Genomic DNA, 23,294 nt, shown 5'->3' with positions numbered 1-23,294 from the left:
CCTCGACAGTGGGGGAGGTAAATACAAGTCCAGAGCCGCCCTCCTTCCAGGCAGGCAGGGGCTTGACAACACTCAGGCCCAGGGCTCCAACCACAGGTGCTGAAAGACCAGCTTAAACACCCGTATTTCAGATAAAACGCATGCTTGTTTCCCCGCTTAAGCCAGGCCCTGCTGTTCCGCCTCGCTGCAGGGGAAGGCAAGGACGGGCCGCGCTCAGGGAGCTTGCAATGCTCACCAGCTCCCCGCTCCTCGGGGTGCCAGTGGCTCTGAGCAGCCCCTGGCCGGGCTGCGCTGCAGGGCGGAGCCGGGGGCAGGGCCAGCCGGGACCCCACCTCCCCGGAAGGCGGCGCGGGCCATGGCGCTGGCGGAGCTGGCCGCGCGGCTGAACTGCGCCGAGTACAAGAACTGGGTGAAGGCCGGGCACTGCCTGCTGCTGCTGCGGGACGCCCTGCAGCGCTTCGCCGGGGAGCAGCTCCGCGCCTTCCACCGCCAGCTGCTCGCCCGCCTGCCGCCCCCAGGCCGCCTCTGCCGCAGCCGCTGCCTTCCCCGGGGCCGGCAGGTGAGAGCCGGGGCCCCCAGCGCGCTCGGGGGAGGGGAGGTTGCTCTTGCGGGGCTGCAGGTAGCGCCCAAGTGCTGGGGATCCATGGCGGGGAGCGGGTCCCTTACAACCCATCAGACCCTCCCCGCCGTTCAAGGGCGCTAGGCTCGGCCTGTGCACTTTGTTACCGCAGTGTGCAGCCAGCCTTCCCCGGCTCCCAGCTGCGGTTGGGTGTGGTCCTGGAGACTTCCTCACACGGCAGGCTTTCACTAAAGATTAATCTTGAATTCCTGGAGACTCCAGGACACTCCTGCAAGGTTGGCAAGCCTGTGCCGCGTGGAGAGCACCAACCTTGCACTAGTCAGCATGGCCTGCTCTGGTGATGGCATTGGGGGTCTGGTGATAACAGAGTTTTCTTAAAAGCTCCGGTTCCTGCCGTGTGGGGATGATGAGAGATTCTGGACTGTCATTCGACAGAACCTTGTAGCTCTCTTGTTGCAGAGAAAACCTTGAAAACATGATCTGAGAGCAGCCTGAAGGCTCGAGAACCAGCAGGCAACTATTCCCCCGCCCAGCATGTTACTTTTTAAAATGCTAATGATTTTTAGAGGGCTGATTCGGGAATTTTAAACACGTGGCATCAGCAATGTTATGCATGGCACTACTGCTTAAATCAGCATCAACAAATAGAGAAACGGGACTGATTTTGGAAGGAGGTGTTGGAGTTTAGGAGCAGAGCACAGAGTTGTGAGCACTGTGTTGTGTTAGACCACTATCCTTTTCTCCTTGTCTATTTCACTCATTTTTTTGAGTAGCTTAGTTCTTAAAGGGGGAAGGGGGCTGCTTCTCTTTCAGCCCTAACTGCAACTCGACCTACGTGAGAGACCTCGCAGTTCTATCTGCACAATTCTGTTTACTTAAATCACCGACTACAGTCCCAGAAAGGCTGCAGGATTGGGCCCTCCCTGCTTCCTTCACATTGGGGTTCCTGATTGTTAGCCCAGAAAAGAAGTTCTAGGTGGGATGTTAGACAAGAAATTCAGAGATGGAGAATTTCTTTGCTTTAGAATTCACAGTTTTATGGTCCATTATTATCCTAGCCATTCAATTTCTGAGTCCAATACTGGCTCAGCAGAGGGTGCTATGGGACTAACTGGATCTCTCTACCCTGCTCCTTCTGCAGCTTACTGTGCTCTAGTCGACTAGGCACTTAACTGCCTAAAGCCTTGTTGGCCCTTGTATTTGCTCTCAAACTCCTGTCTCTTTGCATGGCATACATAGCCGTTATACAGAGCTAGATATTTTTGTTGTTGTTTTGAAGATCAGTTGTGATTAGGGCTGTTGATTAATTACAGTTAATTTGTGATTAACTCAAAAAAAATTAATCGCTATACAAATTATTGCGATCAATCACAGTTTTAATTGCACTGTTAAACCATAGAATACCAATTGAAATTTATTAAATATTTTGGATATTTTTCTACATTTTCAAATATATTGGTTTCAATTACAGCACAGAATACAAAGTGTCCAGTGTTCACTTTATATTTTTATTACAAATATTTTCACTATAAAAATGAAAGAAGAAATAATATTTTTCAATTCACAACATACAAGTACTGTAGTGCAATTTATAAATGTAGGGTTTTTTGTTACATAACTGCACTCAAAAACAAAACAATATAAAACTTTGGGGCCTACAAGTCTACTCAGTCCTACTTCTTGTTCTGCAAATTGCTAAGACAAACAAGTTGGTTTACATTTACAGGAGCTAATGCTGCCCGCTTCTTATATATGTCACCTGAAAGTGAGAACATGTGTTTGCATTGCATTTTTGTAGCCAGCATTGCAAGGTATTTACATGCCAGATATGCTAAACACTCATATGCCTCTTCATGCTTTGGCCATTGTTCCAGAGGACATGCTTCCATGCTGGTGATGGTTGTTAAATTTAATTAATGCATTATTTTTTTATGACTCAAGTCCTTAGAAGGGAATTGTATGTCTCCTGCTCTGTTTTACCCCCGTTCTGCCATATATTTCGTGTTATAGCAGTCTCGAATGATGACCCAGCACATGTTCATTTTAAGGACACTTTCACTGCAGATTTGACAAAACGCAAAGAAGGTACCAATGTGAGATTTCTAAAGACAGCTACAGCACTTGACCCAAAGTTTAAGAATCTGAAGTGCCTTCCAAAATCTGAGAGGGATGAGGTGTGGAGCATGCTTTCAGAAGTCTTAAAAGAGCAACACTCCGATGTGGAAACTACAGAACTAAACCACCAAAAAGAAAATCAGCCTGCTGGTGGCATGAGAGTCAGATGATAAAAATGAACATGTGTCAATCTACACTGCTTTCTTATCTAGCAGAACCCATCATCAGCGTGGACACGTCCTCTGGAATGGGGGTTGACAGATGAAGGGGCATGTGAGTGTTTAGCATATCTGGCATGTAAATATGTTGTGAACACCTATTCTCACTTTCAGGTAACATTGTAAAAAAGAAGCAGGGAGCGTTATCTTGTGTAAATGCACTTGTTTGTCTGAGTGATTGGCTGAACAAGAAGTAGGACTGAGTGGACCTGTAGGCTCTAAACCAGGGGTCAGCAACCTTTCAGAAGTAGTGTGCTAAGTCTTCATTTATTTGCTGTAATTTAAGGTTTCACGTGCCAGTAATACATTTTGGATTTACAGGGGCCAGCGGATGGAACCTCAGACTGGCAGTCTGCTGAGCGAGGCCGGCAGCTGGGACTTGAGGCTGACAGCGGGCTGAGTGGCTCAGCCTGCTGCCGGTCTGGGGTTCCAGCCCCTGCCAGCCAGGATCCCAACCACCAGCCCCACTCAGCCTGCTGCTGGCCCAGGGTTCCGTCCATCCAGGCTGGCAGCGGAGACCCCAGGCAGGCAGCAGCATGCAACGATAAATCAGCTTGCATGCTGCCTTTGGCACACCTGCCATAGGTTACCGACCCCTGCTCTAAACTTTTACATTGTTTTGTTTTTGAATGCAGTTTTTTTTTGCACATAATTCTATATTTGTAAGTTCAACTTTCATGATGAAGAGATTTCATTACAGTACTTGTATTAGATTAATTGAAAAAATACAATTTCTTTTATTTTTACTGTGCAAATATTTGTAATCAAAAATAAAAAGTGAGCATTGTACACTGTTTTGTGTTGTTATTCAAACCAATATATTTGAAAATGTAGAAAACATCCAAAAATATTTAAATAAATTGTATTCTATTATTGTTTAACAGTGCTATTAATCACTTGACAGCCCTAGTTGTGATAAAATTTTTGTTTTTAGTTTCCAGGAAAGAGAAAGAGAAAGGTAAATACATTAGAATTTCAGAGTTATGAACTGACCAGTCAACTACACATCTCATTTGGAAGTGGAAGTACACAATCAGGCAGCAGCAGAGAAGACCCCTCCCGCCAAAAAGCAAATACAGTACAGTACTGTGTTAAATGTAAACTACTAAAAAAATTGAGAGAGGAGCATTTTTCTTCTGCACAGTCAAGTTTCAAAGCTCTGTTAAGTCAATGTTCAGTTGTAAACTTTTGAAAGAATCACCGTAATGTTTTGTTCAGAGTTACAGAACATGTCAGAGTTACGAACAATCTCCATTCCTGAGGTGTCTGTAACTCAGAGGGTCTACTGTAGTAAGTGTTAGTGCACATGAAAGTGAAGGTTTAATAGTACTGGCTAGGGTTGGGCATAGTGGAAGCTTCTCCCATGGCTTCTTTAGTACTCTTGTGAGGGAAAACTGATGCTTGTGCCAATCTATGTAGAGTAGTTAAATGTTGTGAAGAAAGCTTCCCTTAAGCACCATAATGAGATTCCTCATCTACCTTTCACTCATTTTAATTTATGGTAATGGTAACGTAGACGCATGAGCATTGTGTTAGATACCACTTGTGGATATTGTAATTATCTGAAAGCAAGCATTATCAACCCAGGAAATTCAGAGTTATGCTTAGATAAAAAAGAAGTCAAACAAAATTAAGGTATAGAAATGCAGTAAGGGCACCCAAACTAGCTTGACTGCTCTATAGTGACACCTTGAAGAAATTAAATAAATAAAATGTCTTTTAAAAATCTGTTTAGTCTCATCTGGAACTACGTTCTCAAATGCCTTAATCATGATTCTGTTGTTGTTATGATGGTGTCCGCATACTCCATTATTAAGCTCATAGGGCCAAAAAGGACTAAGGATGAATATTTTAAAGTACATCTCTACCCCGAAATAACGCTGTCCTCGGGAGCCAAAAAATCTTACCACGTTATAGGTGCATTATATCGAACTTGCTTTGATCTGCCGAAGTGTGCAGCCCCGCCCCCCTGGAGCGCTGCTTTACCGCATTATATCCGAATTCGTGTTATATCGGGTCACGTTATATTGGGGTAGAGGTGTACCTATTTTAATTAATGGAAACTAATGAATGAGTTTACTTGTACATTCTCAGAAAACTCATTCTGTGCTCAGAGTAAATTTCATAGTCTTGTGGAGGATATACTGTGTTTTTCATACATAACAGAGTGGTTAAATTTCTGTGTTAAGTGCAAAATTAAATTCAACTTCAGCATGTGGAAGCATGACCTGTGACTCCATAATATCCAGTAATAATAATCACTATTGTTACATACCAGAAACAACATTGAGAGCTGGCAGTTCACTGATCCTCTCTGTTAGAGTACATTAAAAAAACAAACCCTGTAACGTAATTCAAGATAACAAACATTCACTTTGGTGTTCTTCAGTGCCACCCACAATTATTTATTTGTGCAGCCCTGTAAGAGTGCTGGGTACTATATTAGACCTACAAATAAAAGAAAGTTTCTGCCCTGGGGAGTTTACAGTCTAATTCACCTACACATTTAATCCCTCTGCCCTACAAAGTTAATGACAAAGGTGGAGGAGCGTTTGTATGTGCGTGCACATGGAGAGTGAACAATCAGACTAGTTAAATTGGAATAAACTGTTATATGCTTTAGCTGTTAAGACATCCTTCCCAGTTGAAAATTCCTAAGGCTTCAACCATGCTCAGATATGTCTTTTTTTTATTAACCCTAATTTAAACTATAAGGAAAAAATGTGTAACTTCAAATTCTGCTGCTAAAGCATTCTCTTTCACCACGGGGCTTGTCACGCAAGCCTCATTTGAGACATCTGGCTAGCATTGGCCTCAACCCTGGATAGGAGAAGCTTCAAACTCATTTCCAGTTGAGTCCGGACTCTCATTGAATCCAGGTCTCTAGAAGTGAGAGGCTACTGCCCTAACCTACTGTATTTATTATACCTAAATTCTCAGTTACGTCTCTTCATAACAGTTCCACACACTGCATATGAGAATCTGTGCATTTGATCAAATTTCTGAATGAATGTTCCTTGACTCCTTTTTCTAGTGTCTGCTACAATGTAGTAGTAGTAGTAATTCTGTGCACTTTTTAAAGTGTAATTTAAAGGGTGCAAGTACTAAGGTAAATTACTTTGGTTTCTTTCCTATTTTTTTTCTTTTTAGTTTCAGTCCAGCTGTTCACTGTGCACAGAGTGGAAAAAGGAGATTTTGAATCATCACACCAACAGGAATGGAGAAGTTCACTGGGGAAACTGCAAACCTTGGCTTTGGCCTTCTAACTCATGGGAACTTGCAAAGGTAACATAATTAAATTCATTGTTTAGAAGAATCACACTTGGGGTCAGCTCATGTCCTCACTTTCATCCACGTTTGGTTCCATAATGAATTCAGTTTGGCTGGATAGGAGTCTGTCAGGGCAGGATTTGGACCTATGGTACAATCCTGATCTTGTAGAAGACAATGGCAAAACTCCCATTGTCTTCAGTGGGGGCAGGGTTTCATCCCTGGAGAACAAACTTGCACATTTATTGTCCTTTTTTCTTGCTAAAGGACAAAAGGAAAGGTTTCAAGGGCTAACCTTGTGCTTTTCCATGACCTGAGTATCCAGGACACTACCCTTTTGGGCTTAACCAACATGATTTCATTTTTATTTCATCCTGGATTTGAAAACACGTTGATTAGGCTTAAATCCAAGCGAGTGTATAGCAATATTTCTTTGGGCTGAACTAAGAAATACAATGAAAAGGTATTAGGAATAGTATTTGGTAATATTGACAGGGTTGTAAAGTTCAATGGTACCATGCAAAATTGTTGGCATTTCTGCTCTGCTTCCTGATTTGCTGAACATCCTCTAAAATAACCACTGACTGAAACATGGTCTGTAAAGTATTCAGTAATGTACCTAAATTCTCAATGGAATAAATACTTATAGTCTCACAGATCTCTTTAGAAGTGAAGCTTGTGCATGAAGAGATGAAGTTCAATTTAACTTATTTAATTAAAAAAAGAATACCCCTTAAGAGTCGCAAAATAACACACAAACTTTTATACTAACTAGGCTACTTTCATCTGTCTGAACCAATGTGTTGGTGGTGGTGGTCTGTGCAGGCAGGCAGTTAACCCAGGGTAAAGTCCCCATATGATCGTGGTGCTTCATTCTAGAGAATATTGTAGCTGGGTAGTGTTCCAGGAACAGGGGTGGTATGATGTGCTGGTACGCGTAAACAACAGTGCATCTGAAGTGAAAAGTAATATTTCTCCCCCCCCCCCGCCCCCCCCAAAAAGAAAAAAACCAACCCCTTGCTGGTTTTGTCTGCTATTGCAGATATGTGTATTTAAAATATCTTTTTCCCTTCATTCACTAATCTCCCACCCAAATGTCTGAACTTGCACAGCTCTGTGCTCAACTTGATGGGCTACGTCTGTTTGTCTGTAAGATGATAACTTTTCAGTGTCACATCAGATCAATTGCAAAATTTCAAGGAATGTTCTAGGCATTGGTGGGGAGAATATCAGTTTTTTTTGGTGAAAATCACAAAAGCAGAAGGGTGAAATGGGGGACACATGATGCCCTGGCATCTGGTTAGCAGACCTAGCAACTTTAACCAGATCTGTTATGGTCTATTGCTGTGGTTCTCAACCTTTCCAAACTATTGTACCTCTTTCAGGAGTCTGATTTGTCTTGCATACCCCACGTTTCACCTCACTTAAAAAGTACAACTTCAACCTTATTAACATTCTTGTATGCATCAGTAAATGACAAAAAATGCATGTCTAATACATTGTGTATCTGTACATCACATTACTATAAAATAGTATATAGAGCAGTATAAACAAGTCATTGTATGAAATTTTAGTTTGTACTGACTTCACTAGTGCTTTTTATGTAGTCTGTCGTAAAACTAGGCAAATATCTAGATCAGTTTATGTACCCCCTGGAAGATCTCTGCGTACCCCCAGGAGTACACCTACCCTTGTTGAGAACCATAGATCAAAGAACTGGTTGATGGCAGCCATTAACTCCTTCCGTTATAACAATACCCCCACATCTCAGTTCTGCCCAGTCTCTCAATACAGTTTAAGATGTTGACATCCAGAATGACTTGTCTCCTACCCCATGGAGGAGTAGGGGGCAGGAGCGATGGATTCTTCCTAAATTGGTGGAGCTGCAAGGCCCTGCCCCCTCCGTGGCCCCTGGCCAAACTACAGCTGAGTAGGGAGCCCAGGCCCCTCCATCTGGCGGGGGTGGGGACATAGGCTTGGGGCTGCTCTCAAGCCCCCTGACACTGGGCAGGTGGAGGGGTGGGTCCTCACAGCTGCCCAGGGTCCCTGGGCCAGGCTCCAGCTTCTGACCTGGCCCAGGGATAGGGCCCTGGGGGGAGAAGAGGAGGGACAGGGATCCAGACTGGTGGTGAGAAGTGGAAGACGTTCAAAAGTTGGAGGGCCATGGTCCCCTCTGTTCCGGTGCCCCTGAAGGGGGGGCACAGAGCAGCTGGTGGGGAGCAGGAGATTTGGATGCATAGATGGTGGGAGGGAACACAGAGCCCCTGGCATGAAGGAGGGAGTTGAGATGCGGGGTGTCCCTGAAATAGAGGGGGATAGGACGGGGGGCACAAAAGAAGCTCATGCAGGGAATGGAGGGAAGAACTGAGCTGACAAGCTTTAAAGCAGGGGTTCTCAAATGGGGAATCAGGACCCCTCAGGGGATCGCAGGGTTATTACGGGGGAGGGGGAGTAATGAGCTGTCAGCCTCCACCCCAAACCCCACTTTGCCTCCAGCATTTATAATGGTATTAAATATAATTAAAAGTGTTTTTAATTTATAAGGGGGGTCACACTCAGAGGCTTGCTATGTAAAAGGGATCACCAGTAAAAAAAAGTTTGAGAACCACTTCTTTAAAGTGTGCAACTCCCTAGTGATGCAGGGAAGTCACGAGTGTGTATAACTATACAATATGTTATAGTGTTCATTTAGCATTGTGACTTCATTGCAGAATCAAATAACCAAGTAGGGAAAGATTTAAGGGTTGTGAAGGAAATAACCATTTGCTTGAGCACATTGTTAAATGGCAAATATAGCAAGTGGCGTTGTAGAGATTGTGTTCTAGTTTATTGCATTTACTTTAGGCAATATGATTTTGAAACATTAACAGCGCTTGTAGGCAGATAAGGAAATCACATATTTGTGTACTTCCTGAAACCAAAAATGACATTGGTATCGTGCACTTTTGTTCTGTAGGCTTATATGCCTCGTGGGCAGATGGATATTTCTGGACCAGAAAAGTGTGATGCAGCTGCTCTTCTAAACCTTCTCAACTTTTGTGATCACTTCAGTGGTATTGACCAGAAGAAAGTCAAAGAGGTAAAATCTCCCAGACTATTTCCAAGAACTATTTTTAATTAATATATATTCTGTAAAATACTGTAAATTGTGTGATAGGATGGTTTTGACCGTAATGTGGCAGTGCTGTTTTTCTTCATTCTCCTGTTTAGGTGATTAAGTGCCGCAATGAGTTAATGCATTCTTCAGAAATGAAAGTTTCTTCTTTATGGTTGGAAGAGTTTGGAAAGAAGATTCAGAATTTATTAAAGGAACTCCAGAATGTTCCAGAAGTTATGACAGCTAGTACAAGGATAGAAAAGGTAAAAGAAATAATTCTGGTCTGTAGTTTTTTGTTATAAATTGTAGGTATAATCCAGTACATTAGAAATCTGCAAAGACTTTTAAAAGTCTGTGGAATTTCACTAGGGGTTTATATTTTTCTACTCTGTTTGTTTAAATGTCCAGTCTCATTGTACATTACAAAAAGAGTCAAATACCTTACGTCAATGGAACTGTTCATCATAGGAAACACTGCTCTCTAGTGTTTGCAGGTTCTGGGTCTGTGGTAACTCATCACTGTAAATTAAATATTTGCGAGGCTGAGCAGGAACTGGCCAATTCTCAGAAACAGCCCTTTTCTACCAGATGTTTTGGCCCTGATCCTACTGTCCATCCGAGCTCTGTTTGGCGCAAAACCTGATCGGTAGCTGTATGCCACCTTTGAGCTTCCCCAGTCCCTGGGCTGCTGGGCTATTTGTTCCTCCAATGCAGCCATCCATGCTCCTTCCTCCAATTTACCCTCCCTCTATGAAGTAGCTACGCTAACCTGCTTGTCTCTTCATATTCATATACAGATCAGAGACTTATCTCGCCATCCCCTCTGTACTGAAGAGACAGCATCTTCCTAATGTGCCATTTGAATGCAATCCTCTATCTACTACTGTAAGCAAGAGAGCTGAGTCTGCCCCATCTATCTATCTTGTAACCAGTCTAGAGAAATTTATCTATAATCCTTCTCCTGATGTTGGGTCAAGACCACACTACTCGCAGCGCAGATATCCCTCTTGACTCTGTCTTCTACACAAGTACCAGCTCCACACCCCAGAGTATCTCATTCTTCTACACATGCTCTTGTCCTACCTGTTTATATCTAGAGATCTTAGGGGAGTTGGCTTGTCCGTCCAACTTATTACTACTTCCAATATTAAATATTACAGCTGCTTTTCAGGTGTTTAAGAGGTTATATAGACCTGTATTTACTTTTATATGTAACTGCTGCACAATATGATGGGATGAGGGGATAAAACGAAAGGTTGTCTGTGCCACGCCACCTATTTGCCAACAGGTTTAAGCAGCATTTGGGAAGTTGGTTTTAAGGGAGTATTCATTTGAGCAATTGGTGTGTGCAGAAAAGAACTGAAATTGATCGTGCTGCGTGATAAGTGGAAATGTTGGTAGGGTTTTCTGGGCTTAAGTCACTGTTGATATTACTTGTTTTCTGTTACTAATCGACAGAATAGAGTGGTTATATTAAAATAGGCTTTTGAGCCTGTGACCGCCTGAGAATTTTCTGCAGTATCCTGAATGAACTTTGTAGAATTAAGCTACACTTTACTGAATTAGGCTTATTACCTTTGGGTCCACTGTATTTAAAATGCAGTTGTGTATGTGCTGTTGTGGAATTATATGCACCTGCTCTGGCAGGAGGGGAATGCAAATGAAACTCCTCCCTTATCAGACCTTTGATGGTACTCCTTGGAGAGGTTGCAATATACTAGTTCAAACTAGATTCTCCAGGGACCAATAGGCAAAGAAAAGATTTTTTGATTGATAGCCTGGTTTTAAACTCTCACGTTCTTCTTCCTGATCCAGCAAATGGACAAGATCCCTATCCATAGAGGGCCCCAATTCTTAGGGTAGGGCTGGAAAGATTGAGCTTACTGAGGCCATGTAAAAGACTGCATGCTAGTTCTGAGCTGAGGCTGTGATGAACTTGTATCCAGCAAGAAATCCTTTGGTGAAGTGTTAAAGGACTTATTAGCATGCATGTAGCTTCTTTTATTGTTTTTAGTATGTTCTCTCGGTAGTGCTTTTACCTTAAGAATAAAGAAGACTTGCATAAAAAGAGCTGTGAGGTAACATACAACTGTTGACCATCACTCTTATCAGTCTCTGAAGAGAGAGCAAATAATTGTGCTTGGGCAGCTTGTCTCTGCTGGGAATAACACAGTGAAGACAGGGAACTGTGCAGCCTAGAAATATTCCATTCTGACCAGGGTGAGACATCTGGCTCCACCCGAGAAAGGCAACAGCTGGAACTGTAAGCCTGAAATGTGGGTGCTGTTGCTGGACCACACAGGGAACTACAGGTGCAGTTGCCCTCAACTGTGACAAAGCCCACTAAACAAGCTCTTGCAGAGGCACTAGAGAGAACAAATTATTTTTCTTCCCTTCCCTGTAAGGGTTATAGGTAAACTCCAAAACTATCACCACAGAAAGCTGATAACTTCTGACACTCGGTAGGCAGTATCCCTAAATGTCCAAGAGATGCAGCCCTTGTCTGTCCTATGTCTTCGAACTGAGGCTACAGACTGAGAATGGTTCTGAGCTGTTTAATTACACAATACAATATAGTTTTCATAGATGCTTACTTTATACACATGATCACCAATCTCTACCAAAAGACTGACTTTTGTGTAAAAAAAGGGTGCAGAGAAAAGGGAATGAATGGGGTTAAAGAGCACGATATAACGACCATCACACCAAGGGAGTTCAGCCTCTCATAGTGTGAACAATACCATGATGGACTGATTATTTCAGGGATCTCTTCTTCTCCCACTCTCCATCACATGGACCACCTCCCCATCTTTTTTCTGCTGCATAACACCCATGAGGCAACCACAGCAATTTATTACATGAAAAATAACAGCAGGTGTATGGAAGTACGTGTTTATGTTTCTGTCTTTGGAATGATAAATGCTTTGTACTTTTCAAAAAGAGTTACTCACATTCTCTTCTTTTCAGGGTGGCTTCATTTAACTCAAAGCAATTTAAATAATTGATTTTAATTTTGTTTTGCATTGCATATATACCTTTTAGTTATTTTCCTAAAGAAAGGTTAAGCCTCACTGGTTGGAAACCATTAAAACATATTGATTTGCAACTAAATGCAGCCTTTGTACTAAGTGTGGTACATCTTTTTTGCTAATCAAGAACATATGCTATATTTATACATGTTTGTTTAAGCAACTAAAGAGCTTAACATACATTTATTCAAATTCTTAACACTTACATTTTTTATTAGAAAATGGTGAATGGTGCATTTCTTATTTACTAAATTGATTTTTTTACTTGACTTCTGTCAAGCATTATTTAGATACAAATTCAATTAAAAAGCATTTTGAGGGTTTTTTTTGTTAAATAAAACTTAATTGTGCTGGATACATGAGAAGTTTATCAAAATATGTTTGCATTTAAAATGAACTGATTTATTAAACAAAGGAAGTATTATCTGTAGTTAGTGAATTGAACTGATTGTTTCTGATCACCATGTCCTTCAAGATTTTAGAATTAGTAGATCCCATCCTCTCACATCTAGCTTTTATTCATAGATTGAAAAAGGAAAACTAGCTTTTATGCTTTTGTGAACTCCCATCCCATTGTTTTCCTAACTTTGAATGAATTAATCATTGAACTGAATTAGGTGAATAATCTGAAATGAAAAAATATTCTCTGTACCTTTTTATTTTTTAAAAATCTGTAATTAATGTAAATTTTAAAAAATCTGATTTAAATAATGTTTTTCTAAAATTATAGATTTTTATCCAGCCTGTTTCTTTTACTCCTCCTTTTGTCCTCCTCTCCCCATCCCTGTGCTGTTTCTCCTGATGGAATATGAGAGCCAGCACCATGTGGTCAGCCAGCTCTGTACAGACAGCTGTTTAAGAACACCTAAATTTGATTGCTTACATATGTTGGAACAAATAAGCTGAAATCTTGAAATAACCATTTTATATGTACCTCCATATATTCTAAAACAGGGGTCGGCAACCTTTCAGAAGTGGTGTGCCGAGTCTTCATCTATTCACTCTAATTTAAGGTTTTGCGTGCCCGTAATACATTTTAACATTTTTAGAAGATCTCTTTCTGTAAGTCTATAATATATAACTAAACTATTGTTGTATGTAAAGTAAATAAGGTTTTAAAAATGTTTAAGAAGCTTCATTTAAAATTAAATTAAAACACAGAGCCCCCCGGACCAGTAGCCAGGACCCAGGCAACGTGAGTGCCACTGAAAATCAGCTTGCTTGCCGCCTTCGGCACACGTGCCATAGGTTGCCTACCCCTGTTCTAAATTATGGAGCTAGTGTTCCATAGGTCAGTTTCATGTGCTTAGAGCACTAGACCTTTAACCTGGTGTCCAGCGCAATCAAGACATGATACCACAAGTGCTTGCTTTGTGGTGCTGGAGGTAAAAGTTAGCCTAAAATTCACTTTGTACAGTTATAGAAATGAGGAGCTAGAAGTATTCAGGAGCAACACTGATAAAGATTATTGAAAAGTATTTAGATTCATTTAATCTGAACTCATTGCATAGCTTGAGTACTTTGTTATGCGACTGAAACCACAAAATGAAGGGCTGCTCTATTACAGTAGCATTAACTGGAGCTCTCTGTGATACCAGAAAAAGTGCCTTTTTAAATTTAATCACTTATTTCATTTTCCTCTTATAAACCAAACAGCTTCTGTCATCGGATTGGACTGTTTATATACCAGGGGAAGAAGATCAGCCAGATGGATTGGAAGGAGAAACAGAAGTTTGCATGAGTGGGAGCCAAATAAGTGAAATAGAGATGGAATTAATAAAGGAAAGACTGAAAGAGATCTATCTTCTGGTAGAAGAGCAGGAGATGCTGTCTGAAGAGGTACTTTTAAAATTTTTAAAAAGAAGACTTAATGTATTAGTCAGATATTTAAAGGAAAGCAGTTAATGGCTCATTCTGGGTAATGAACAGGATTCCTCTTTTGCATTTAAACCAATATTTACTGGAAAAGGCCTACCCAAATGAAGGCAAACTTACAGTTTACCATATAGTAAACTTGAAATTCCTCCAGGAGCATGAGATGTTCCAAAAACCTCCCACTTTAGTACTAACTACATCTAGGCAGTTTGACACTGAGATATGGAATGGAATGTGACTGCCTGCTGAGAGCACCTTTCCAGGCACTCCTAAACTTCAGCATTGAAGACTGGCTAGTTGAGGTACAGAAGATGCTTGAAAATGTGAATATTGTATACAACATACATTGAATTTCTTTGATTTAACATGGCAATAATCTGTGCACAAGATCCCTGATATGCATGTGTTTATATAGTCTGCTTTTCAAGATGTTCTTGTCCTCTTTTGCTATAGTTATGTAACTCCCTTTAGCATTAATAGTAGTTACATATTTGCACCTAGAATAGAACAGTTCCCTTAAGCAAGCAAGGTATTTTTGCTGAATTTTCCCCTGCACATTCTTTATTTTTCTTTAAACCTTTGTCCTAAAATTAATGGTGGTATGTCTGAGTTATCAGAATTTCTAAAGGTGCATTTTTAAAAAAATAACTTGTGAAGGTTTTAGCACAAACTTCTAATTGTCTTAAAACCTGCTTCTGCATATGTAGCTGAAGGAAACACTGTTGGGAATTTTAATTTAAAAAAAGTTTTTTGTTTAAAACAACATTTTTACAGAACCTAAAATTTATTTTTTTATTCCAATGAAAATTAGTTTTTTAAAATAGAAACATCTCCCTCCAATGTTTGCAAACATGAGCATTGTATTAGCTAACAGAAACAAAATGAAACTGACTAGTCAGTTTTCCTTGTTGTACATGTAAAAAATCAGAGAGCAAACACCATAAAAGGAGAAAAGTAAACTAGGTTCAAATTATTTTGCTTTTAATACTTTGACCTTTTGTTAGTAGCAGAGGTAAGGGAAGACTTTTTGTATTATTTTTTTAAAGTCTTACCTTGACAGTATTTCTGTGAATTTTTAAATCTCTCCTCTATTTAAGTTACAAGAAAATTTAAAAAATGTAACCTTGAGCTCAACATAAGGCTTTGCACGAGCATGCCGAAAGCTGTGACAAAGTCTGTAGATCCTCTCTGGGGACTGGCAGAAAGAGGGTTAACACTGACTGTAGTCAAGACTACAGGAGCTTGCTGTTAACCCTAGAGATTGTCAGAGTAACCAGACTGGGCCAGCTGCTATGCATTAATTTCCCAGGATACTAATAAGAGGGAGGTACTCCCAGGTGCTGTTGAGTGCCACGGACCAGGAGCAAAACCTTCCTTGGAGGCGAAGAGAAGAGGAACATACTATCTAAAAAGCCCTTTCTTGTTTTAAAACAAGACTGAAACCATGGCTGCACAGAGCCTTTTTGAGCTCCAAGTAAGCCTTGACTGGAGGGAGGATTGTTTACTTTTTACAAGGCTCTGAACCCAGGCTGAAAGGATTTTTTTTTTTCTCTCAGTTTAAATTCTGTGGGAAGGTATTAAAATAAACAAGTAAAATACTTCCTACGGCCTGGACAAACCTGGTTGAACCAATCTGGTGGTCTGTGAGAGCTTGTGATACTGTCTCAAATTTAATCTGACTTGTCACAATAAAGACAAAAGCTATAAACGGGTTTGATTGTTCTAGGGATAGAACCAGACTTGTTGGGTGTCTTTTTAATTTTTTTCTAAGCACCTCTACATCCTTCTTCTATCTTCAAGTAACCTGGAAAGAACCTAAAGTGAAACCTTGAGCAAAAAGCATTCTTAAAGTAAGTGAAACTTTGGCCCTGAAATCTAGACACTGTCCAATGTGTATGTAATTTCTAGCATCTTTTTTTTTGTTTTTTTTTTGTTTTGTTCAGTGTCTTCCATGAAAAGTATGTTGTCTGGATCTCCTTTTTCTGTTGTAGGAAATACCCCCACTTTTCAACAGTCTCAATTGTTATTTACACAGCAATTCCTCCCCCTCATTCTGGGAAATGTGATCAATCTGTACATGGCTCATTCTCTTCCTCCACTGAAAATTAGGAAGTAAAACAAATGTTTAACAAACTTGGCATTTCTTTATCCTCAGTCTTCCATTCTCATTGACATCTTTTATTGAACAAACTCAATTTTACCTTTTGCAAGTGTTTTTGAAGAACTGTTGTTGCTAGTGAAAATATTCTCTGCAGTTGAGTATTCCTCTTGGAAAAATGCCCTCAGGTTGGCTTTCCTTTATGTTTCAGTAAAAAACAAAATTGTTTACTAAAGTATGTAGCATGCATAATTCTCGTATAAATTGAATGCCTCTCACCCCCACAAGCATGCATGATATACTTAGCATCTGTAAGAAAACATTTTAAAAAGAGGGAAAGACTTTTGCCCTTTCCTGATTATTTCCATGTCCCACGTTTCATATTTATTCCCCACTTCTGCTGTGCTCCCAAAGCTGAGTCAAGAATATCCCTTCTATACTGGTGCCATATTTTCAAATTCATCTCTTTTTGGTGTAGGTGTTTTCCAACTCTCATTTTCCTTTCCACTTTGAGAGAGATCCTTTCATGGTCACCACCTTCCCCTCCTCCTCCAGTCACCAAATATTTGATTGCGCAGGTTGAAATTTTGACACTATTGGTGGTCTACAGACATACTCTGAGAACCTTTGTCCTAGTCTACATTTTCCTCCAATAATCAGCTGCTTCTAACTTTTAAAAATTTAGTTCTCTTCCTGTACGCCAGATTAAAAACATTCTTGTCGGGTTAAGATGAGGATTTTTACAAGAACCTCACCTTTTCAAATAAAAAATGCTAAACAATAGTTAAATTTAAAAAAAAATCCTTCACCATGATGTTATATTTTAAAGTTGCGTGCAGTGCAAAGATGTGGCCACCACAGTGCTGTAATTTGGCTTCATTGCATGTGTGGTCTCTGAGTTGGGAATTACTTTTCCCAGGCCCTTCTTGCTGCATGCTCAGAGTTTCCCAGAGCTGCAGTTGCTTGTACCATCTGAAAAGATCTCTTCGGGGATGAGCTGCCTCCTGTAGTCTCCATCTGAGAGCAGGGAAGACTTGATTACCGAAGACTGCAAGTGGCTTTTCCGCTCACATCATCATACGATGAAGGGGGGGAACCTGCCAAATATTGGGAATATTTTTTTCAATTGAAATTGCAAATAGGCCAACGTCTTAGAAATAAACTTAACTTAACTCATTTCACCCTCACTTTTAAAAAAGAGAGTTTAGATAGCCTTCAGTCTTTGCATTGAATTTTCTTGCTTGTGGGGAGAGGAGAAATGAACTGGGAATATACATTCAAATATATGTAGCATGTGCTAGAACACACAGAGATGAGTCCGGATGAATTAAGGTTACTGTAACAACCATAAGCTATAACTTTCTTGCTCTTTGTTAGTGTCACTGCACTTTAATCGTAGATTAATATTCTGTTATAGTTTAAAGTCTGAGACAATAGAATCATAGAACTGGAAGGAACCTCGAGAGGTCATCTAGTCCAGTCCCCTGCACTCAAGGCAGGGCTAAGTATTATCTAAATGTAAAATGTACAGTGCATGTGCCATAACAGGTTTGGTAATATGTACAGTGGATTTGTTTTGCTGTGAAGCTGTTTGGACTTCAGAGGCAGGTTTACAGTCCAATCTTCCATCAACAATTACCTGCCTTTGTCAGATTTTTATCTGCTTACGTGATAAAAATCCTTCGTCCACAGGGTTAGTCCAAACAAGCCCTTTACATGGACCAGTATCTTAAAGATGATCTATCGTACCTGAGTTTAAATTCTTCTCGCTGAAAATTATTTGGCAACCTGCCCTCAGCTTCATGCGTTTCCCACATTCTCTGTCCTCATTTTGCTGAAGCTACACTCCCACTCATCAGCTTTTGCTCTAAAAAAAGATTAAAGCAAATTAGCTCTTAAAATACATAGACAAGATGGGTGAGGTAATATCTTCTATTAGTGAGAGACACAAGCTTTCCAGCTTACATGGAGTTCTTCAGGTCATCTCTGTATAAGCTCAAAAGCTTGTCTCTCACCAACAGAAGTTGGTCCAATAAAAGATATTACCTCACCCACCTTGTCTTTCTAATGTCCTTGAACTGACACAGCTACAACACTGCATATTTCAAATAAATGAGAGTCTAATAGCAGGACTCTATATATCTGGCCAGAAAATGCAGCAATCCTAAACAAGCCAACAAAAAAGCCTTTTTATAATTAGAGGATGTGGAAATTATATGCCAAAGAGCAAATATTGAGCAAGTATGATAGTTGAAGAAGCTTATATTGTAATGATTTGGCTCCATTAAGAGATGTTTTTTGTTTTTTTTGTTGCTGCTGTAGAACTTAAATAGGATACAGATGACAAAGAAGTTCTTAAAGGACAGCGGTGATCTCCAAATAAGTCTTCAGGCAGATATGCAGAGGCTAGAAGGCCTTGAAAAAGAGGGGTACAACCAAAGATCTGTGAAAGAGACCATGAAAGAATATCCTGATCAGGAGGAAGATGAAGGCAAGTTTACTCATTTAGGAAATGTGCTTTTCCTCTCTCTTAAGCTGTCTTGGATGTTACAAGCAAAAATTTGTAAAGGAGTTTGAGGAAAAGAGTACTGTCATGTAGAATAATTCTCTTTATCAGGGTGTGTTGCTTTGACACACATGCTTTAGTGGGGCATCTCCCAGGGAACTATTTAGGCTATGATAATGAATGGCAGTGACTATTGCACAGTGTTAGTGAGACTTTTGTTTAATAGAGACACGTTTTGTCAGGGCCATCAATTGTAGTATTTCAGCAGTTGTGGAATTGTTAAGATTCATTTGTCTTTACAGAAATGATCAAATACAGGTTAAAAGAAGGAATAAAGAGAGAATCTGCATGAGGATTTGTTTCACAGATTGGGAACCACCAGGTTAAAAAGCATAAAAAATACTGATGTAAGAAACAAGTGCAACACTCGATTAGAGGAAGATTCACTGATGTTTTGTTTTGTTTTTTTGTTTAAATATAGGTTGTTCGTTAAAGAAAATGAAGTGTATTCCCAAAGAACAACTTTTGTGAAAATGCCAGTGACTGTATTTTGAAGAGAAATTCCTGTAAGTGATTGACAAGTAGTCTGTCTTTCACTGCATGAGGCTATGCCCAGCCTCTTCAGTGGCTTGGAAAACAAACTTAAAGGGTGAATTGTCATGAGATGCCTTTCTAAAATTTCAAAACTTCCTGTTGCGGTTTGATGATTTCGTTTCTTAGAAGAATGTCATGTACTCCGTCCGTCCCTTCCTCCCGCCCCACCGCCTCCTTTTTCAATTTCAAGAATGTGGAGAAACATAGCTAGAGCCAGGAAATAAACTGTAGGTTTGAAGGACTTGATCTTGCAAGGGTATGGAAGGCTGAGAGAAGGCAGTACTGAACCACTGGGGCTTTGTTGTTGTTGAGCCATTAAGGCAATTAAACTGAATGGAATGGATGTTGGGCAGCAAAAATACAGTCCCTAGCATATACCATGAGGCCTCGAGCAGCTGGCTGTAAGAGAGAGAGTTTAATTTGTTTCTGTGTCTGGGCCTCATAACACCCTCTGTTCTCAGTTTAACATTGGCTCCTCAGTCACTTTGGTGTAAAGCAGCAATACTTAACGGTGGCAGCAAAACCATCTTAAAATAATTAAAATGACCACTGTACAACAGATTTACACTGTTCCCTGACCACGTCCTGTCTTTACTCATGGCATGGTCATTTTCCCCATTCATGAGCACTCATTGCAACATGAGCGTAGAGGTTTGCTCGCATGATTCAAAACTGCGTACATCTCTCAGTACCACGTGCAGACTGCTGCACAGTTCTTGAGAAAATGCTTATCACCAATGCTTTAATTATCCATGTTTCTTTCAGTAGTGCTTTTCATGGTCAAGTCCTATGTAGTTGCTTAACCCTGAGAACAGTGCATTCAGGATTTCTGCTAAATCTGCAGCTGTCAGAATCCTGTAGTACCAATTTTAATGGAACAAAGTCCTGGCTTTATGTGCTTTTTTTTTTTTTAATTTTTGTAAAGAATTTTTTGCAAGCACAAAAACATTCAAAAAAATAAATTTTTAGTTATGCCAACAGATGATGCATTTAGTACTGTCAGAGCATAGCTTTGTTAGATAATTTGAGATTATTAATCCCAGTTTTTCCCACTAAGAGCAAAAACATTGCAAGTGAGGGACACTGTCAACTAAAATAATCATACATTTATCATAGAACATTTAAAATCAGTGACCTTTCAGAATACTGAAACTGATGTAATTTAAAAAAAAACACAGGCACTTAAACCTTTGTGTTTGCTTTTTTCAGTTTTATTTTTTTTCTCTTTAACATAATGGAGATCAGCAAGGTCAGTTTCAATTTTGTGCAGTCCATATTACAGTATTTCAGTTTCTTAGTGCTACATTATTGTTGTTGTTTGTTGTTTTCAGACACTATTTTTACTTAAATGTTCCCGGCAACTATTTTCATTAGATTTCATTTTTTAATGGAAACATTTCTGTTAGTCTTAAGTTTTATAAAACCTCATTTTTACAAAATGTGAATGTTAAGGTACATTTGCTTTCCAGTACCCTCTAAAGGGTTGACAGCAACATGAATTTAATCTCTTGATCTACCATTTCTTTTTAGTAAAGACTTTGCAATCAATAAAAGGAACAAAATTAATATATTATGAATGTATAATGTTAATATTTGTGTCTCCTCTCCTCAGATTCATTGTTTTTGTTGTTTTTATGTATATATTTGTCCCTTTTTCATGGCCTAGAAAAGTCGTCTTTCTTTCAAGTTTCTGACTGGGCAACTGCTTTTGGGTGTTGCTGGAATTCACCAGCCTGCCTGTTAGAATAATGGAACAGGTGTATGGGAAGTGAGCAGATGATACTTCTTTGCATTTACTCTTAAGGAGGTGGCCTAGCTTCACCTCCCTGGAGGTTCCCAGAAGCCAGTGATATTCCTTATTACTATAGTTTACACTATAATAAGTAATATTTTGAAAATCTGACACTGTGTTGAGTATTGGCTACAGCAATTATTAGAGGTGTTCACTTTAGAAAAGGGTCTGATCATGCCCCCAGTAAAGTCAATGGAAGTTTAGCTATGGAAATAAATAGGAGAAGAATCTAGCTCCCAATTGCAGTTCGAAGTTTGAGAACAATTGACACATTTTATTTTATTTTATTTTTACTATTGCAGAGAACAAGGATGACAGAAATAGATTCCTAGGATTTGAGATAGTTGTCTGAGCAGTTTAAAGGGTTTTGAGGCTCAATGCTGAAGTTCTCCATTAGCAAGGTTTTTGATTGATGATGTCCTGGGCTTACTTGCTTTCCTGTATGATGTAGTAATAGTTGTCTGTCAGTTCAGCAGTGGTCTAAATACTGTAATAAATTATACAAGTATAGTAATGGACTCCTTTGTTCTGTCAGTTATTCTCACAAACGACTTTGACTCCAGCATTATAAGTGACTACTAACAGAGAGGGGCTTACCACGTATATAGAAATATATTGGCACCGAGGCCTTTCAATAGGCAGTAACCTCTTAACAAAATACAGTACTTAAATTGCTTTTTTTATGAAGCATATAACATTTACAAAATACGTTTTGCCAGAGCACTAACCAAGAAATGTATTCATTTCCAGTAACGTGACATTCAATGGAGTGAAAAACCATCCTTGTGATGAATTGTATTTTAACAAGAAGAAATCCTGACGCATCAAAATCCAGTGGCGAGAATTCAAAAAAGTTCTCATTCTTTTCAGATTCCGTTTATTGCTTAAATTACCGAAAAGCCAAGGAGAGGATATTCCCCATCCCTAAACCTAGGGTCTGATGCAAAGGCATCAAATACCAACCTTTCTTTATGGAATTATGGGGCCCATGTGGGTGTTCAGAGTTTATAGACGCTAAGATTTCATTTAACAACAACAAAAAGATTCATATTTCTTCATAGTTGTGATGAAAACCATCCATGTGATAGAGTAACCTGCTGCAGTATTTTTTAAGACTGCAGAGAGCCTGAAAGAGTGACTCAGACGTGTGACCTTCCTACCCCCCATTTAACTCATTGGGGGTTAAAACCAAATTGATTACATTTAGATATCATCATTCACTTTCGTATCTGAAGATCTTAGTGGATGGGCAAGAGGTGTGAACTGATGCTGCAGAGAAGGAAGTGAAGAGAAGAAAAGAGAGACAGACATAGGAGGCGGAGGAGGAAAAACTGAGAAGGATGAAGAATGAAAAGTAATGAAGGACATACACCCACCCACAGGAGCAGTGCTGTTTATTTTCCTACTGATTGATGTGGATGTGACTATAAGATACTAAACAAGTACTAAGCTAAACTTTTATTTATTTAGTACATAAGGGCCATATTCTACCCTTGGTTTTGTACACACCCCACTCACTGGATGAATTGAGTATCTTTTCATAAATGTATGAACCATAATTAAAAATAAAACGTGGCCTTCTGTGATTGAGTTTGACATCCCTGTGCGCTTTGACTGTGCTTATGCAGTGTTCTGGAGTATTACCATGAAAATCAGCAGGAAGTAGGTGATGTGTTGAGCCTGGTGATCCTAGGTAACAAGATAGCTCTGGCAAGGCTGGTTGCTTTATAATCCATCATTGTGCCACGAATCTTGAGATTCTGAACAGTAGGATGGTTCTCTTTATCCTCTGGTCTTGTAGCTGATGTATGTCCATGTGTCGTCGTCGTCATCAGGAGAGTCCTCATGTTCAGAAAGCTGTCATTAGCCAGCATTTGAGCATAGATGTACCCTAGCTGTGTCATCCCCACTATTCCTCCATCTGTCCCAGAAGAGTTTTCCTGATGATTTATCTCAAATTGGTCTAAAAGATTCTTTTTCCTTAAGTTGCTTTTCCAAGCCAGGTTCAGAGCCCTGTTTATCAGTGTCTAGTTAAGGCATAAGGTGGAGAGCATGCGCTGGAGAGAATCACTCCCTGGGCCGTTGTAAAAATTGATTGATCTCACCAGAGGCTGTCTATA

At 39.9% G+C, this 23,294-nt stretch overlaps 1 protein-coding gene across 2 annotated transcripts; it reads left to right on the top strand.

The window, feature by feature from the left end:
- The first annotated feature begins 351 nt into the window (after positions 1 to 351).
- On the top strand, positions 352 to 22,770 carry C1HXorf38 (chromosome 1 CXorf38 homolog). 2 transcript variants are annotated; one of them, XM_030576138.1, is made up of 8 exons: positions 352 to 559; positions 6,064 to 6,198; positions 9,140 to 9,262; positions 9,394 to 9,543; positions 13,966 to 14,148; positions 18,605 to 18,773; positions 19,270 to 19,354; positions 21,925 to 22,770. In XM_030576138.1, the coding sequence occupies exons 1-7, from the start codon at positions 356 to 358 to the stop codon at positions 19,317 to 19,319; spliced, it is 1,014 nt and encodes a 337-aa protein (XP_030431998.1). In that variant the 5' UTR covers positions 352 to 355; the 3' UTR covers positions 19,320 to 19,354; positions 21,925 to 22,770. The 2 variants fall into 2 exon arrangements, with proteins under 2 accessions (XP_030431998.1, XP_030432006.1); XM_030576146.1 differs by lacking the exon at positions 13,966 to 14,148.
- Positions 22,771 to 23,294: the final 524 nt, after the last annotated feature.

This window comes from Gopherus evgoodei, chromosome 1 (genome assembly GCF_007399415.2).
Source record: "Gopherus evgoodei ecotype Sinaloan lineage chromosome 1, rGopEvg1_v1.p, whole genome shotgun sequence".
NCBI classification, from domain to species: domain Eukaryota; kingdom Metazoa; phylum Chordata; order Testudines; family Testudinidae; genus Gopherus; species Gopherus evgoodei.
The sequence above is the reverse complement of the archived record's forward strand: the minus strand, read 5'-3'. Positions and strand labels throughout refer to the sequence as shown.

Coding starts and splice junctions, on each gene's coding strand:
- C1HXorf38 (XM_030576138.1), top strand. CDS start 356: ATGGCGCTGGCGGAGCTGGCCGCGCGGCTGAACTGCGCCGAGTACAAG. Junction 6,199..9,139: donor ACTCATGGGAACTTGCAAAG/GTAACATAATTA, acceptor TTTGTTCTGTAG/GCTTATATGCCTCGTGGGCA. Junction 18,774..19,269: donor TGATCAGGAGGAAGATGAAG/GCAAGTTTACTC, acceptor GTTTAAATATAG/GTTGTTCGTTAAAGAAAATG.